General features: G+C 31.5%; 1 protein-coding gene across 1 annotated transcript in view; it reads right to left on the bottom strand.

Moving 5' to 3' along the window:
- Positions 1 to 8,208: 8,208 nt before the first annotated feature.
- Positions 8,209 to 19,429, bottom strand: part of LOC134683915 (DNA damage-regulated autophagy modulator protein 2-like) — a 46,438-nt gene continuing 35,217 nt past the window's right edge. The window contains exons 3-10 of the mRNA XM_063543232.1: positions 18,478 to 18,581; positions 16,954 to 17,007; positions 14,930 to 14,997; positions 13,658 to 13,818; positions 11,589 to 11,775; positions 10,532 to 10,590; positions 9,371 to 9,526; positions 8,209 to 8,312 (exon numbers count right to left, since the gene is read on the bottom strand). Coding sequence (XP_063399302.1) covers positions 8,274 to 8,312; positions 9,371 to 9,526; positions 10,532 to 10,590; positions 11,589 to 11,775; positions 13,658 to 13,818; positions 14,930 to 14,997; positions 16,954 to 17,007; positions 18,478 to 18,569 — 816 coding nt within the window. The 5' untranslated portion in view covers positions 18,570 to 18,581 and the 3' untranslated portion in view covers positions 8,209 to 8,273. The remainder of the gene's footprint in view (positions 8,313 to 9,370; positions 9,527 to 10,531; positions 10,591 to 11,588; positions 11,776 to 13,657; positions 13,819 to 14,929; positions 14,998 to 16,953; positions 17,008 to 18,477; positions 18,582 to 19,429) is intronic.

Below are 19,429 nucleotides of genomic sequence, written 5' to 3'. Positions count from 1 at the left end.
TATAAATGACCAGTGATTTAACATAATCACTGAACATTTTAATAATTATTCTACAAATTCCCTAATATGATTTCAGGGATTATGAATAATTTAATGATCCTTTGTTTGATAAAAAAAATATAGACAAATTATATGTTTTTCTTTCATTTATTCCTTGCCAGATGAAACTGTTTTGCTTTTAAACACAGATGATGATCTTAAAAATATAACCAACACAGGGTTTCGAGATAAAGTTGAAGACTTCAAAATTAATAATATCAACATTCCCTTTATAGCAATTGCTTGACATGTATTGTTTGTTTATCAAAAGCCAGCGTCAAATGAATATTCAGGTAAGAAAAGAAGATGTGGTGTTATTGCCAATGAGACAACTGTCAACAAGAGACCAAAATCACCATACGGCCTTCAAAAATGAGCAAAGCCCATACTGCATAGTCAGCTATAAAAGGTCCCAAAATGACAATGTAACACAATTGAAACGAGAAAACTAACCGCCTTATCTATGCTCTATTTTTAAATCCATAAAGCATGTTATGTGTGATACATGTCAAGCAAATGGTGAAGAAGATTATGGAACATCTGTTTTGTGTGATTTTTTTTGTCTAAATGAATAAGACATTCAAACTGTGAGAACTTAGGCATCTAAATGTAGGAAAAACAGGCAGAACTTAAGATTGACACATAGAAACAAATTTTAGAGGAAGCTGCAGATGTTTTTTTTGAACACTTTATTTCACTTTGGCTTGTCGTTAAAATCTGATTCGATATGTGCAGGAAAAGGTTTCCTAAAATGTTGATATTGTGGTAAAAACAGATGTGAAGCATATTATTTTGATATATTGTGTTTCACATTTTCATGTAGTGTGCCTAACATTTAAAAAAAAATTGAGTTATCATTTTGATATATTGTGCTTAACATTTTACAATTTATGTCGCTTTATAATGATGTTTTTATGTGATTTAAAATCATTTTATAGAATAAATAATTTCAATTTTATTCATTTTCTTTATAAATTAAACTATTCCTTCTTGTCAGTTATTATGTAGAATCCCTGACGTTTTTTTCTAGCGATTATACATAATCCCTGAAAATTTTAGTTTATATATAATCCCTAAACTAGCCAGTGATTCTACATAATCGCTGAAAATTTCAGGGATTCTACATAATCACTGATTATACAATTTGACTGTAACATATACATGTATACGCTGAAACAAATTTTAGAAATCCTTGTGATGTAGTTTCTGAGAAAACTGCGACAAAATATTCATAGGTATTACCAGAGACATATAATACAATTGTATTTTATGTCTCTGGTATGACGAATAGACTGACAAACAGTTAAAACAGTGTTACCCGGGTATAATCGTGAACATGCAATTTTAAAAACGGCAGTACTTTTATAGTTGTTTCTTCATTTACTGGTATTTTAAAACTAATTTATACTGGGATTTAAAAGTGAGACGGGATTGACTATATTTTTTCTTCAGTATTCATACAAACAAGATTATATGATTCCGTGTATATTTAAAAAGTAAAATCACAAAAATACTGAACTTAGAGGAAAATCATAAAACAAAGTTATCTATAACACAAATATGTCCAATAATGAAATATCAGGTTTTGACAATTAGACCCGATATAGATAAGATAGTACAGAGATACATACAGCCACTAAAAAGCACTGATCAGAGATCAATTTATCTACTACTTCTATGCAAATCAAATTTAATCGTTCTATATACCCGTAGCTTACACTCTTCATATGTAGGAAGCTTACATCTAATACATCAAATTCTTTTTATAAATAAACTTATCATATATACCAGGATTGAAATTTTTTATTTGTGCAACACATGCATTTCGTCTACTAAAGACTCAACAGTGTCGCTCAAATAAAAACAAAATGTTAAAACGACCAAATAAAATACGAAGTTAAATAGCATTAAGGACTTGACAGGGTATTATAGAATATAGTTTTTATTCATAAAGAGTGCGTTTTGTATTATATCGCTATATTGTTATTATATTACACACAGCTATACGCTTCGATTCATCACAGGAGAGTAACAAATCTACAATAGGACGAATTTGGTAAGATGGTTAATTACATCTTTCCGTGTTTTAACTGTTGTTGTTGTTTTTGACAATAGTGGTGGTGGTTATCAATGTTTTAAAATCTTTTAATACTTCGACTCTTTGTAGTTATCAATGTTGATGGATACAGAAAAGGTTGCGTATTTTTTTTCGACAAATCTTTTGTTGATAGATTGAAAATTAAGCTTGTCTATAAATCTGATTTGAACAGTTACAGGGAGATTAGATGCATTAAGATTTTTCATCAACAGGTGTTTTCGATTTTGTTGTACAATTCAATCAAATGCCATCTTTTTAGATCTAGGAAAACGGATTTAAGTTTGCGTTTTCCAATTATTTTTTAAAGTTAAGTTTGTTCGTTTTGTGCTGTCACAACATTGTCGTAGGTTAGCGTAGTGCTCACAAACATAGTTCACCTCGCCGCATTTTGATGTTCCTGTCCACAGTCCAGTGTAAGTTTTTTGGTTCATGTGTGTCATTTTTGATTTTCATAGATTATATTGTAACAGCTTTAGCCATTAGTTTTCTCTATTGAATTGATTCATCTCTTAAATTCATGTTGGGTCCTTTCATTGCCGACTATACGGTATATATTTTTCTCATTGATGAAGCCACATGGTTGCCTTTAATTGCTAACATCAACTTCATTTGCAATTTTGTGGCTAATTGTGGAATTTGAAATCGTTCAACATCTCCTTATTTCTATGATAATATATCTCGTAACTTGTCCTGGAAAAGACAAAAATGTATCTCGTAATTTGTCCTGGAAAACACCAAAATACATCTGTGTGAAATAAATCTTGTTAAAAAGATTAAATATCGTAATGTGTCTTAATTGGGAAAAACTAAATACATTTTGGAATGTGTCTTTGAAATATTGGAAACATACATCTCGTTATGTTTAGAGGACCAAAGCAATACATCATTTTGTGGTACACGTTACTGCACGTTAAAATGCCATATTTTGATTGGCTAATACGAAGGTGTTGATTTACTCTAACACATGGCTGAGAGGGTGACAATTTGTTTTGAAATGGATAATTCAAAGGTTAATGAATTGAATTTGCATCACATTATCAAACACAACGCTTGGGGATGTACTTAGGTGATCTAAGAATAAGGTATAACAGTACAACATAAGAACGAACTATAAAAATCAGTTGAAAAAGGTATAGTTGTTAATGTTTGTGTCATTTTGGTCTTTTGTGGATAGTTGTTGTCTCATTGGCAATCATACCACATCTTCTTTTTTATAAGGTAAAATTAAATAAATGAAGAATTCAAACTTGATACTTTAAACTGGAAATGTATAAGATAAGGATCAACATAAGCTAAAAATATTGATAGATAATGGATCTCCCTTTCGATTTTTTATATATGACAGTAAGGCTGACTCGGCCTTTTACCTTATATTTGCTTTGGTATTATTTGGGTCTCAAAAGAAAGAAAATCAAGAATTTGCTTAAATTTTGTGAAATTATCGTTTATGAGCTACTAAGTCTGATGTAAAAAGATATTATGGTGTTATTAGGCAAAATATTTTACCGTGTATCGTATGGAAAAAAACACCAAGGAGTCCGAACATTTGACACTTATTCAAAAACCTCACCTAAGTACATCCTTAAGTTCTATGTTTCGGCTCAGATACTATTATGTCAAAATAAAATTATTAAACATTGTTTCACTTCTGTTAATTTTTCTAATACCCATAACGTTGTTATGAATGTGACGTCATAGAAAATACTTTAAAAGAAAATGCATATGTAAAAGACAATAATGATAGGACATTCAGAATAAAAAGTAAAATGACATATATCTGAGAGGATGGAAGAGCCGATTATTACAACTCGAACAAGCATTGTCAACCTTGGTTTCGCCGCAGTTGATAATGTTTTCTCGGGGTACCAATCTGATATATCACCATCTCATCTATGTGTTATTTATATAATGTTCTCTGGGGAATGTGTGGTCTCTATTTTTAAAATAATGTGCTATCTTTTTCTCTTGTGTCCTTCTTTTGTTTGGTTGTTTTGATGTATGTGTTTTACATTTTACAAATATGAGTTAAAATATATGAGGTTTTTTTCTATGAAATTTGGTTGTCCGCAGTGATTTCGTACTGTCATCATTTTTTAAAATCTGTTCTAATATAGACATGCAATATGTATAATCCTCAAAATGAATACTCCGCCTCGATTTGAGTAACCTACCGTCTTACAACTCTCTTGTAATAATCTTTGGTGTTTATATGAACCAAATGAACACACAAGTGTTAAGGATATTTCTTTTCAGATTTAACAGAATATGATTATATTAAAAGTATGAATAAACAATTATCATAATTAACGCGTAGAACATTTACTAAGATAAAACAAAAATAAACAATTCACCTTTACCATTCAGACAGATTCCCTTTTTTGTTTGTGTAACCACAAATTGAGCAATAATCTAGATACTGAACAAAAATGTATGTCAATTTTTTTTTTCTCTTCTCTTTTTTATGTTTTTTTATCAGTAATTTTCGTTAAAATTACGTTTCAAAACGAATGTTCTGAATGTTTCATCATCAAAATACAAATATGAACATCTGAGATATACTATCATCAATGTTTACGTCAAAATCGTAAACTGACACATTTAATTATAAACATGTAGTAGATGACTAGACAACATATCTGTATTCTATAATACTTTTATAATGATTTAAAAAAGTATTCAGACAGGCAATGATATGAAGATGAGGTAGTATGAACTTAAAAGAGGCGTTAAACAAGTTGACGAACTGTTTGAATTTCCTTTTCATTTTGGTGTTTCTTTAATGATCTGTTAAAGTACTTAATCATCGTGGAAGTAGTGTCATGCTAGTGGACAACATTGCCCTTATATTATTAACGACTTCAAGTGATATAAACATTCCAAAAGAAATAGGAAATCTTAAAAACATCCATCTTTCCCGATTCCTTTAACGTGCTCATATGTACTTGCCACCAAGCTGTATACTATTACTAGACGGCGTGCACAAAGTTGACGGCAACTGTAAAATGCGCTTTTTCAATAGCTTTTAACATATAATATGTATATGTATTTTAAATATTTTTTAAAGAAGAATCTTTTTTCATGATAAAATGATGAATGCATGCCATAAGAATCCACATTATTAGTAAGGTAAATTAATATTTAATCTATAAAGCATGAAACTGACATACAATAAAAAAAAAAAAAGATCGTTGTAACTTGTAACATTAAATTAGCATAAAATAGAGTTTTTGACCTAAAACTTATACAAATTTAACATTGTATCTCACATTTTCGTATAATAGAATTGTTTAGATTCGGACTCTGACATTATATAAAATTTACCGCAAAAAAATAAAAAAAAAACCAACCATAGTATATATGCTTGGAATGATCTTCGTTATGTGTAAGAAGTAGTAATTTGGAAGGACTAATAATCAAAATAGAAGAATCGGTAAGAAAAAATATGTAATTGCTATCTTTTTATTTCGAAATGTGCAAAACCAGAGGTTTAATAAAATCTGCAACATATAAATGATTCGATAGTCCAGACTGAACACCTGAATTTTTAAATGTCCAGCTATTATGTTACAATCTAAAGAAATGGCGTTTTGACGCTGTTTTCTGATAAGGATCCACGACATCGTCGCTAATTTTTTCCGTTATACTGCTCGTAGCAAATATTTATTTATATTTTCAAAATATGCATCTGCTGCACATTTTTTGTTTGAAAAAAAAGTAATAAGTTGAACGTGAATGTTTAGCATTATGTGGTAAACTACGTGTCCAGTGTTTTTGTTACGCTTACGTTTTCTGAGGGAAAATACCGACGTCGTAAATGGTGTTTGTAATCTGAAGACGTTACATTTGTAGACTCAGCTTTGTGCACGCCGTTACTACGACTTTGGAAAAAAGTCATAAACTCAATAATGACGACTTCAGTATGTATACTAAAGAAATTCATCCTGTTGAACTTACTTTAAATAAAGCTAATACTAACAATGACCTGTGCCCTTTTCTCGATCTTGATATCTATATCACTAATGGAAAGCTTAATACTAAAGTTTATGAAAAAAGAGATGATTTTTCATTTCCTATCGTTAATTATCCATTTTTAGATGGTGACGTTCCTTTGTCGCCATCTTACGGTGTTTATATATCTCAACTTGTACGATTCGCTCGTGTATGTAACACTGTTTTAGATTTTAACGAGAGAAATTTATGTATTACTGAAAAATTATTACACCAGGATTTTCGATATCACAAACTAGTCAAAACATTTACTAAATTTTATCATCGGTATAAGGACATCATTTGTAAATATAGCTCAACATGGTGACTTTTTATACGTATCCAATTTTTTATGGAAATATTCTTTATAAAGCACAAAAATGTCAGTATTCACATCAGAACCTAACTAACAAAACCTTTAAATAGACTTATTAGGAAAGGATATAGTTACGATACTGTTGTCAGGAACTGAACACATTTATTCAAAAACCAGTTGTTGGCATGACACTGGCTATGTTCTTCTCATATTTGTTGTGATGGTATGATACTAAACCCCTAACGGGAAGGATTGTGCCTGATATTCATATGATGAAATCATAATCTTTAAATTAGTTTAATTGAAGTCTGCAGCTGGCATGTCAGTTAACTGCTAGTAGTCTGTTGTTATTTATTTATAATTGTCATTTTGTTTATTTTCTTTGGTGATATCTTCTGACATCAGACTCGGACTTCTCTTGAATTGAATTTTAAATGAACGTATTGTTTTGAGTTTACTTTTCTACATTGGATAGAGGTATAGGGGGAGGGTTGAGATCTCATAAACATGTTTAACCCGCCGCATTTTTGCGCCTGTCCCAAGCCAGGAGCCTCTGGCCTTTGTTTGTCTTGTATTAGTTTAATTTTAGTTTCTTGTGTACAATTTGGAAATTCGTATGGCGTTCATTATCACTGAACTAGTATATATTTGTTTGGGGCCAGTTGAAGGACGCCTTCGGGTTCGGGAATTTCTCGTTACATTGAAGACCTGTTGGTGACCTTCTGCTGTTGTTTTTTCTATGGTCGGGTTATTGTCCCTTTGATACATTCCCCATTTCCATTCTCAATTTTATGAAAACAAGATGCGTTTGTGCCAGATTTTTAAAAAAATAGCCGAGTACTATTATGATTTGATAAACATTTTTGTTGTTGTCAAAAACGTAATAAACTCAGGCTGCTTACCAAATAAGACTATGTGGAACAGATACCTCTCTGCTTCCAGTTAGGGTCGAGAGGAAAAAATATTGCTACATCAAATATTAATTGACAGTGCTTTTGACATGTTCCGTACAATTCTAAAGCACATTATACGTCAAAGAAATTATGTTATTAATTAAACTAATCCCAATTTTCGAATTTAGAAATGGAGGACATCTATCGTTTTTTTTTCTTTTTTTTCTTATAGTATTGATACATGTATGTTTTCCTTAGTTTTAACTTGTAACCCAGATTTGTAAACCGTAGAAGATTTTGACTATTTTTATGTACTTTTGGTCATATAGCCCCAGTATGCTTTTAAACTCATTTAAAAGTAATGTTGTTATCTACCAGCAAAAGCTACTGATATAAATATTACCCGAACAGGCTTAAATTTTACTTGAATTTCAAATAAAAAAAAAAGCCATGACCTCTTTAATACAATTAACGGTACCAGTTTTCTTGCACCAGTTGCGCATTTGGACAATACATGTCTCTTTAGTGATGCTCGTAGCCAAAATATTTGAAATCCAAAGTTTATATAAAAGATGAAGAGCTATAATCCAAAAGGTCCAAAAAGTATAGCTTAATCCGTGAAAGGAATCAGAGCTTTGCATGAGGGAGATACATTCCTTAATTTTAGTAATTTCTAATATTTTGTAACAGCAAATTTTAATAACACAAAACATCCGTATTTTCATGTCAGTACCGGAGTACTGGCTACTGGGCTGTTGATACCATCGCGGACTAATAGTCCACCAGCAGAGGCATCGACCTTTAACTGTAGATGTTACCATACTCAATTCATGTAATTGGTTAATGATTTGATAAAAAAAGTTGGTTAGCACATGTTTACAATATAAATGTTTTATTTTACACAAACAGTCTCACATAAATAAAGATTTTCCAAAACGGCTCACACATTACAACAACCTAGTATCCTTCCGCATAAGACCTGAAATGAAAATATGCGGTTAAGTATAATAATACTTTCAGCTCCATTTAATTGATTTGATACAGTGTCGTATAATACAGTTTTTTTTTTTTTAAAGTTCTTTTTGTATTTAATTGTTTGTTTGCCACTGGTTTGAATATAGAAAGTATCAATCAATAATAACAGTGCTAGTTTACCGCCACCAAATATGTATACTAGTAACTGTATAATGTCCGGAATACCGCCAGTTGTTTTCACCATCCCTGCTGTCTTTTTAATATAGTTGAGTTGGTGTCGGTAAATTGACAGTATTCCAGTAGTGTAACTATGTAGAGTTTCGTTAGATTTTAAAGTTTCTGTGTTTTGTCGACATCTGATTTTTTTATTGGGCCATTCATATTTGTTTACTTTTATCTGAATTAATTGATAATATGTTAAAACCCTTCACGATCTAGCTGATGTATTAAATATAAAATTGAGAATGGAAATGGGGAATGTATCAAAGAGACAACAAACCGACCATAGAAAAAACAACAGCAGAAGGTCACCAACAGGGCTTCAATGTAACGACAAATTACCGCACCCGGATGCGTCTTTCAGCTGGCCCCTAAACAAATATATACTAGTTCAGTGATAATGAACGCCATACTAATTTCAAAATTGAACACAAGAAACAAAATTAAAATAATACAAAGCCTAAGTTTATTTTTTGTCAGAGAGTTGTTTCATTGTAAATCATATCACATCTTCATATATTGAAGTTTTGTTGCGTTTCAACTGTATTAATGTTTACTCCTCAGCTCATATTATTTACACGTTCACCAGAAACGATAAAAAATAATCAATTTAATGAGCAACAGATGTTACTCGTAGCAACATTGAAAGCTATACGACCAAGGGGCCTTACAAGAGTTGCAATATTAATCGACTTGCCTAAGGGATCGATCCGGAGGAAAGAATCAATATTATCAATTGGAAAAGAGCAATCATGAAATTTTGCATGAAATGATAATTTGTTTTATTGGGTGAAAGGAAATGGAGACTGTCTAAGTCTGATTACCAGTAGCACAGATACTTACAGATTTTTCACTTCCAGGTGCTTTCCATTTTGTAACAATTCCATCAAATTCCATCTTTTTAAATCCAGGTATGAACGTCAGTAAAAACAATATTATTGAAATAGCTAATAACCATTCTGATATTGTTGACGTCAAAAATACATCTCGGAATGTGTCCTGCAAGAGATCACAAAAGTTATGCATTTTGCAACTGATTTTTATAGTTTGTTCTAAGGTTGTAATGTTACACTTAGTTAAGAGTTTGAGTGCTTACAAACATAGTTCACCTAGACATAGTCTTTATGTGCCTCTCCATAGTAAGGATCCTGAAGTTCATTGGACGTTGTTGGTTCATTTCTTCTCGTACATTATTGTGTTTTAGACAAGGCTGTTAGTTTCCCAAATTGAATTGTTTCATATTTATCATGTTGGGGCATTTTATAGACGACTTTACAGTGTAAGGCTTTTGTCTCATTGTTGATGGCCGTATGAATGCCTTTAATTGCTAACATGAACTTCATTTCCATAATGGAGGATAATAGTTATCAAAGGTACCAGGCTTATAAATATTTAATACGCCAGACGATCGTTTCGTCCATATAAGACTCATCAGTGACGCTTAGTCTGTCATTTGCAAACGTAGATCGCCTTATTGCTTTTTTAAAATAAATATCGAATTGTGCCCTTAAAATAAGAAAAAATATATGTCGAAATGTTTAGTTCAAAAGAATAATAATATCACGTAAAATTTCATAGAATAAAACAAAATAGATCTCGGGATGTCATTTCTTGTGTCCAAGAAAAAGAACAAAATACATTATGAATTCATCCATAAATGTGATTATGATTATGACTTCGTCGACTAAAGGTTTTTTGCTTTAGTTGCTACGTTTTGCAGAGTGTTTGTTTTTGTTTTTAACTTTTCACAATTATTAATATTTAATATAAGTCTTTCATGATTTGGCTTTCCAGAGTGTCTTCTACTGATATTTAGTCTGAAAAACTATTCTTATATAGAGATAAATTATGTGTTATCCGTTAAGAGAATGCACCCACACGATTTGTGAAACCTACTGTTTTAGAACATTCCCCGCGACTTGAGAAACTACTGTTTTGGAACTTCCCCCACAATTTTAGAAACCTACCGTTTTAGAACTTCCTTCCACGATTTGAGAAACCTACCGTTTTAGAACTCTCCTGTAATAATCGTTGGTGTTTATATGAACCAAATGAACCGGAAACTATGAAGTGTTAAGGAAATATCTTTTCAAATTTTAAAAGAAATCAAGCATAGATGTCAACAATTACCATAGCGTATATGTTGTCCATGTACCTAGATAAAACAAGGATTTAAACAAAATATTTAAGTTCTTATTAAACTTTTCCCACATAAAAAAGAAGACAGATTCTTTTTTTTTTGTAACTTTAAATGTATTGCTAAAATATTAATCTAAAGAATTATATATCGGTCGGGTTTTTCATTATGTTTTTTTAAAAACATTTTAAGGATTTTAAAATTATTTGTAGATGAGGTCCTAAAACAAATGACCTTTATTTTTTATCATTGAAATACAAATATCAAACATCTGTTAACATTGAAAGATAAAACAAAATAAAACAAATTTCACATCTCAAACCAAGGTATATCATCAATGTTTACATCGTAATCATAGACGTATGATAGATGCCTCGATATAGCCTATCTGAACTCTATAACACGTTTCTTGTTTTTAATCATAAATTCAGACTGATGGTGATATAAAGCTGAGATAGTAGCGATTGGAAAAACTATACCCTAGACTTGGTATAATGAAGAATGATTGTTAAAATTGAGAATGGAAATGGGGAATGTGTCAAAGAGACAACAACCCGACCATAGGAAAAAACAACAGTAGAAGGTCACCAACCGGTCTTCAATGTAGCGAGAAATTCCCGCACCGGAGGCGTCCTTCAGTTGGCCCCTAAACAAATATATACTAGTTATATTGAAAACATATATATTGAAAAAATGAAAAACGGAAAATTAAGTGTCCTCTACCTCCTTTTTGTTTCCATTTAGCAGTTGCCGTTTTAAATTTTAAATTGCCTCCATTTTGTGATTCGCCTTGTATTGCATTATCGTTTACCGTTTTATTCAAATGGATCAATTAAAATCTTATATAGTATCTATCGAAAATATATGACTTTGTGTACATCAAATTACATTTTCAAATAGAATTTTTGTTACTTAAAAGGATACAAATAATTAACAAACATGTCGATACAAAACTCATTGCTATCTGACATAGAAATGTGATGAGAAACTCTGTTTTCCTCTCTTCTTTATAGGTTTTCCATGTTATAGCTGAATGTAACCAACAGCAAACAGGTCCAAATACAAACGTCAGGAAGGCACCAAGATGATGAGGGACATTCATTGTATCTATCTACAAAACAAGGTCAATATATAAAGAATAAGTTCATTTATTTACAAAACAATATAAAAAGAAGATGTGGTATGATTGCCAATGAGACAACTATCCACAAAAGACCAAAGTGACACAAACATTAACAATTATAGGTCATTTAATATTTACGTATAATTTCTATTGTTTGCTTGATATGATGTTAAAAGCTAATGTACAAGTTATTATTATTTAATATGAAAATTCATAAACACATGTTTGTAAATAAATATGTGTCCTCATTTGTGTAGGTAGTATATACATTGTAGTCCTAAAATGACGGACTCAGTTTATCAGTAGGTAATCAGTAACCGAGAACTCTCTCATACAGGTTATCAGTAAAAGACAAACTAAACAGATTATCAGTAACATAGCTGGTTTTCGATAACACAGAAATATCTCTATAAAGTTAACTAGTAATCTCGAATTTTCTCTAGAAAGGATATTAGAAACCGTGAAACTAGTTTTGACAGGTTATCAGTAACCATGAACTTCTCCTTAACAAGTTATCAGTACCCGAGACCTTTCTCTGACAGGATATCAGTAAATGAGCATTTCTATTTATAGGTTATCAATGACTGAAAAACTTATTTGGACATTTTATTAGTTCACGTTAATCTAGATAGATTAACAGTTACCGAAAACTTTCTCACGACAATTTATCATTAACCGAAAATGTTCTCTAGTCTGTTTCTCAGTAACTGAGAACATTTTCTAAACAGGTTATCAATAACCAAATTTTGCTTTGTACTTTAAATGAACTGACATAGCCTTATAATCCTGGAAGTTTAGTTTCATTTGTGTTTTCATTCAACAGATACGTGCAAATCTGAAATTTATATCAGTTTCAATTGAACAATATCAGACTATCTAACCTTTGACATTAAAACATACTTGAGACCGTGGTGAAATTCAATAACATGAGATTTCCTTAGCTTATTGTAACACTCCATCTTATTCCTAGACATAGCGACTATTATCCAATTTATTCAGTTCACCGTCAAGGATAAACGTAAACTAATTAACTGGCTATAATTGGTAAGAGTGATTGACGGGTGTACATTGCTCGGAATTATTTCGTGCATAGTTCGACAATCCATATGTCATTAGTGATATTGTAATGAAAGGTAATTCTGAGGTAAATATCATTACAATGTTTTACAGCATGGAACAATGACAACTAGATGATTGTGTAGAGGGTGTCAGTTAAATTAATAAAATGATAATGTCAGTTGTTATTCAGAGTACTGGGGTTACCTTAGTAAAGTCATGTGGTTCTTTGGTTAGTTGTTACTCAGTTATCCAGAGTAGTTGGGTTACCTTAGTGACGTCAGTTGTGCCTATGCTCAATTGAAATTAAAAATACTGGGATAATATTAGTGAAGTCGCTTGGTCATATCCCCAGTTGTTAATGAGAGTGATAAGGTTATCTAAAGTCACCTGGGCCTATCCTCAGTTGTTATTCAGAGAACTGAGGTTATATAAAAATTAATTCACCTGGACCTATGCTGTTTTTTTTATTCAGAGTATAAGGGTTACAAAGTAAAATCACGTGGGTCTATCCTCAATTGTTATTCAGAGTTCTAATTTTGTATATAAGTCGCGTGGGGCTATGCTGTTGTGTTATACCGAAGTTACCATGCAGTAGACACCTGTTTTCGTCAGATTATTGATATATTATGACGGATGTAACGTGACAATAATAATACTCCTGTTGGTTGATTAAGTTCTTTCCTAAGTATGACTGATGTTATTATAAATACTCATAACTCAATCCTATTATAATATTTTTCTCATGTACAACAATTCAATGTCACCCGTAATTACTCAAAAGTGAATATTCTTTATTATACTAGATAAATACCTGAAAACTAGCTAACATAAAGAGCCCAAAGACAGAAATGTGACTTAGATACAATGTCATGGTATTAGTCGTCATCCATCTTGCCTTCTCTGCAGGGGTCAAGGACATCTGGCTAAAATTCAATCTAACATACTCGTATCTAATCTCTACATTCATGCAAACTGAAAAATGACATAAAATATAATCAAAGTAAATTGTAAAGCTGATGATTAGTAATAATCTTTGAAAGATTAAAATGTTCAAAGAGTATTGCTACAAAAAGTTCCACTTAAGGAAATTCATGTTAATTACTTACACAGCTGATGCTTAATCTCTGTCATATTGTATTAACATCAGAGATAAGTATGACAGGTAAAAACATCAATAAAGTCTTTATAGGAAATCTTTCACTCGGAATTTCCGACTAGCTTTACATTTTTTGTATATTTTTTTTTGTACATTGGTGTGCACATTGGAAGAAAGTCACAACACAACGTACCTTAAGTCTAACTCATTGAAAGAAATCGACAAGTTTTATAAATCAATTTGGTTTAATGATAGCTATAACATGTCTAATAAAAGACCGTGTAGTTTCCTTTATATGAAGCCTTGACCTTTAACAACAGTGGTCAATTGTAAATGACAGTGTATTAACAAATCTCATACTACAGTTTTTGTTAGGCAGATATCCATTTCTTTCATACTCAAGTCGAACAATCAGATAACTTTTCTGTTCAAAGCTATATATATATATAGATCGATATCGTTATTTTAACTTGTTAACTTTATGCGTGCTTCGGGTTTAGCAATGATGGCCCAGAAACGTACGGAACTGAAACGGTACAGTGACCTGTTCTTGTTCAAATTTCAACTTTAAGGATTATTTGGTGTTGTCTTATGGAGTTGTTTTATTTGAAATGTTTGAACAATGAGACCGTCGAGAATACATCAATGGGAAAGCATCAGATAAAAAAACACCAGATTAACATTTAAGTTAAAAAAAAAAACTTATAATATTTTTTTAATGATAAAGAACCAAGGCCTTGTAAATTATTAAATTGTTTAAATATAAATAAACGCATCATTCAAAGATGACATACATAGGTCATAAGACACTTGTTGTGTTCATCAGACACTAAATGTGATGATAAATCAATCATTTTTAATCATCTGATGGACAGGTATAAAAACATATACCCATAACAGATTCCTTATCTAAAATGTTCCTCAATTTCGACACTAAAAGCTTGACATAGGTAGAATACCTAGTGCTTATCTACTGTTAAAACTTACACAAGATGGCGGCTATAATTATACCTATTGTAAATATTCCTCTCTCCGGTACAGCTGCACCCGTTTTTCTGAAGAAAAAAATGAAACAAAAATTATTGAACATGTGTTTCAAATATCCGAGTTGCAACTATTGTTCTATAAAGCTTCTGATGTACATGTTTTATATTATCAAAAAGTCAAAAAAACAAAAGTACCGGACTCCAAAGAAAATTCAAAACGCAAAGTCTTATAACAAATGGTGAAATCAAAAGCTAAATCACATCAAATGAATGGAAAACAACTGTCACATTCCTAGCTGTGAGTGTAACCTACATAACAACTTACGCAGGTTCATATTTGTATTAATTTTCTATTGGAGTAGTTTGACAATGTGCTACATGTAGAACTTGTCTTGTTGTCAATACAACGTTATGTGTACTTTACTATAGACACCAATCGATATATATATATATATATATATATAAGAAAATTATTAAAAGATAATAACGGTTTCAATGCATCACTTTTTTACTATATATATATATATATATATTATACATGTATATAAACCCATCAAAGATACCAGGACTCAATTTAGTATATAGGCCAGACGCGCGTTTCGTCTGCAAAACACTCATCAGTGATGCTCGAATCCAAAAAAGTTAAAAGGCCTAATAAAGTACGAAGTTTAAGAGCATTGACAAATACCACTAAGGTAATCTATGCCTGAGGTAGAAAAGCCTGAGTATTTCAAAACATTAAAAAAATGTTAAGAAGTTGATTTATCAAAATAACCATATCAATGACAATTCATGTCAGCACAAGAAGTGCTGACTACTGGGCTTGTGATACCCTCGGGGAAATAAATCTCCACCAGCAGTGGCATCGACCCAGTAGTTGTAAATAAGCTCCTCATATATACCAGGACTAAATTTAGTATTTTCGCCAGACGCACGTTTCTTTTACAAAAGACTCAGTATATGTGTTCCTCCCTGCCATCCCATCATGTAAAAAAGTCATAATTTGGAGAACACGTTTGGAAAATTTGGAGAAGTTTTAGCGTTTTGTCTGTTATCTTGAAACTTATAACACATAAGCAGCATACATGTAAGTGATAAGTAATACCCTTACTCACAATTTAGGTCAATGTCTTTGGTTTTTTTTTCATATTTGTACATCTGCGTCATTATATTGAATAAATTGAATACCGTATAGCGGGTTATTTTCGCGGGGTGCAAATTTTCGCTTATTTTCGCGGACAGAACTAAATCGCCAAAATAAATTCCGCCAAATAAAAGGTGTACATACAAAGGTATTAATAAAAGTATTTAATCCGTCAAAATAATAACCGCCAAAATATTTCGTATACCTTGTTCAATGAAAATCGCGAAATTTTACACCCGCGGTGTCTTTTGATGTTATAAACCCTCAATAACAATATGTAAAACACAAGGAATAGTTTATAAATACAATAAAGAAACCTAAAGTTTAAGCTACCGTGAGATAAACAAGCCCTTGATAGATAGTAGTTATAAACTAAATATACAATTTGAATTATAAAGTTAATTATTTTTGAATTCACATTTTTGTATTTACATTGTGTCATAGATCAAATGTATTCGATCAGTGATTGTTCGTTTGTTTTATTATTGAGTTAAGCCATATCACTTGATATTTTATAGTGCTTCTTTTTATGTTTCGATGCTACGCTATTGTTCAAAAAGAGGGTAAAGGTTGGTGTCTATTTCAAAACGTATGAATCCGCTACAGTTCAATGGTTATTGACGTGGTTCATTAGTGTTTCTCGTTTCTCGTTTCTGTTTTTTTAATAAGTTAAGACCGTTGTTTTTTGTTGTTTTTGGATCCCTTTATAGCTTGCTGTTTGGTGTGAGCTAAGAATCCGTGTTGAAGATCGTATTTTGACCTATAGTGGTTTACGTTTAGAATCTGTGACTTAGATGGAGGGTCGTTTCATTAGCTCTCAAATCACATATTTTTATATCTATTAACTTGCATCATCTAACATGTCTAAATATATAGCTTACGTTACGTAAGGAAATACTGCTTGTGTATGGTTGAGACCGACAGCTATACCATATCTGTAAAATAAACATCATGCATGTATACAATCAAATCAGATTACAATTTTAAATGAAAACAAATAAAGAAAAAAGTATTGATGTTTACTTTATTTACAATTAAAATGGATTCGAATTCTTATTTATCAAATATATATGTCCGCGCATATGTCGCATACTACTTGTTTTTTTAAGCTGTTAGTGTGAGGAACCGTTATAAATCCTAGCTATTAATTTAACCTTACAACCTAACTGACACCAGTGTTTAAGCATATTCTATAAGATGACTTTATAAAAGAAATCTACTTAAATTCATGTTGGATCCTCTTATACTGAATCCGATCTTCTGACACTGCTTAAACATACCACTGAAAGTGCATTGCCTGCTTACAGGACAAACTAAAAGCTGTGTTTTAGTGACCATTGGTTTATAGGGCTGCGGGGCAACACATTTATGTTGTATTGTATAATTCGGAATGTTAACTCCAACATACATCGTTAATTAAGATTTAATGTGTTCAATATAATGCATGGTACCCAAATTTCACCGAGTACCCAGTAGCTCATATTTAGCAGAAATAGCAGCGAAAGATTTCCCAGAGCCTAAACAATTTGTATTTTTATGATTTCATACTATGCACGTCTTTCAAAATAGGTAGACGTTTTTAGATATACACAAAACTTTCATAGTAGTATTTATCAACAGACGAAGTGTTTTTTACAGTTGTACAACTCGTGCGCACACGATAGTAACTTGTGCGCGCAAGTTGGTAACTTGTGCACACAAGTTGAATTTTTTTTTTTGCATGGCACTCCAGGGCTTCCGTAGTTTTTCTTACATATTTGTTTTTTAGTTCATTATTTAGTACATAAAAAGTAGAATCACAAAAATACTGAACTCAGAGGAAAATCCAATCGAAAAATCCATAGTCACATGGCAAAATCAAATGACAAAACACATAAAAACCGAATGAACAAGAACTGTCATATTCCTAATATGGTGCAGGCATTTTCAAATGCAAAGAATGGTAGATTGAACCTGGTTCTACAGCGCTAAACTATCACTTGTAGGAAATTTGCATCACATTTAATAATATTGATAAATTAGACAAACTCCCATGCTCTTGAGAGAAAGCGAGGACCGATAACTCTGCATGGCAGATTGATACATTAGCCTGTTAGTTTTCTCGTTTGATTTATTTTCAAATCGTCATTTTGTGGCCTTTTTATAACTGACAATTTGGTATAGGCTTTGTTCATTGTTGTAGGCCATTGTAGGCTGTAAGGTGATTTATAGTTGCTAATTTCTGTGTCAACTGTGGAGAGTTGCATCATTGGCAAACAATTGTGTTCTTATTAGTTAACAAGGAAATTTAAAAGCAAAAAAACGTAAGAATCAATATTTGTGTCGCTTTTAAACATTTACCTCTAAAAATAACAAATCAATTAACCATTCAGAAGGTCATGAAAATAGTATATCATGGTACTTACGTGGTACTGAAAGTCATCAGAACAAGGCTGACAGTAACAACAGGTAGAAGCCATAATGATCGATTAAATAAACTGTAAAACGTCAGGCACATTATCTAATTTATCTGAAAAGAAGATGTAAAAAAAACTTTACAATTCAAAACTCTTAAAATTTTGATAATTTATAACAAAAAACATAAGGTCCACAACATGATCGTATTAAAGAAGGTAGTATGGGTTATATAAAAAAAGACATCCTAAGTCTTACAGTGTTGTTAAGATACTGTAACTTTAGATACGATCCAAAAAACTAATTAATCCTTTGGGGGTGGGGTGGTGTGTAAGTTCACGTGAAATTCATGAGAAAAAATTCCAGTGAGATTCAGGTGATTCACTTGAACATTTTCACGTGAGTTACTGTATAAGCTTGTTTGACGTGAATCTCACATGAAATTTTCACCGTGAATTCCATGTGTGATTCATGTAAAATTTACATGAAAAAAGTTTTCCTGTGTAACACATGTATTTGGGTGTTTTGTTTCTATAATTGTTCTGGATGTTTATTGTTTTTGTTCGTCGTACCGATGTTTTAAGTTACGCCAATTGCAACTGATATTTTCAATTTATTCTTATGTTGTGCTGTAACAGCACTGTCAAACAAATTAAGGCAGAGTTGAGCATTCACAAAAATATTTATACCAGATATTTTATGTCCCAAGTCAGAGGCCTGTAGTAGTTCAGTGGTTGTCGACGGGACTCTTTGGTAATCTGTGTTTCAAACTTATTGTGTTATAAATTATCATAAATTAGGCTGCTAGTTTTCTTGCTTGAATTCGCTTCAAACTTTTCATGTCGGCGCTTTTTTAAGTCGACTATACGGTATTAGTTGTTCATATTTTTAAAGGCCGTATGGTGGCTTTTAATTGCTTAAATCCACTTCATTTAATCTCTGTCTAACAGGCAATCATACCAC

Source organism: Mytilus trossulus, chromosome 9 (genome assembly GCF_036588685.1).
Source record: "Mytilus trossulus isolate FHL-02 chromosome 9, PNRI_Mtr1.1.1.hap1, whole genome shotgun sequence".
NCBI lineage: Eukaryota > Metazoa > Mollusca > Bivalvia > Mytilida > Mytilidae > Mytilus > Mytilus trossulus.
Note: the sequence above shows the minus strand (reverse complement) of the source record. Positions and strands in the feature narration are given on the sequence as shown.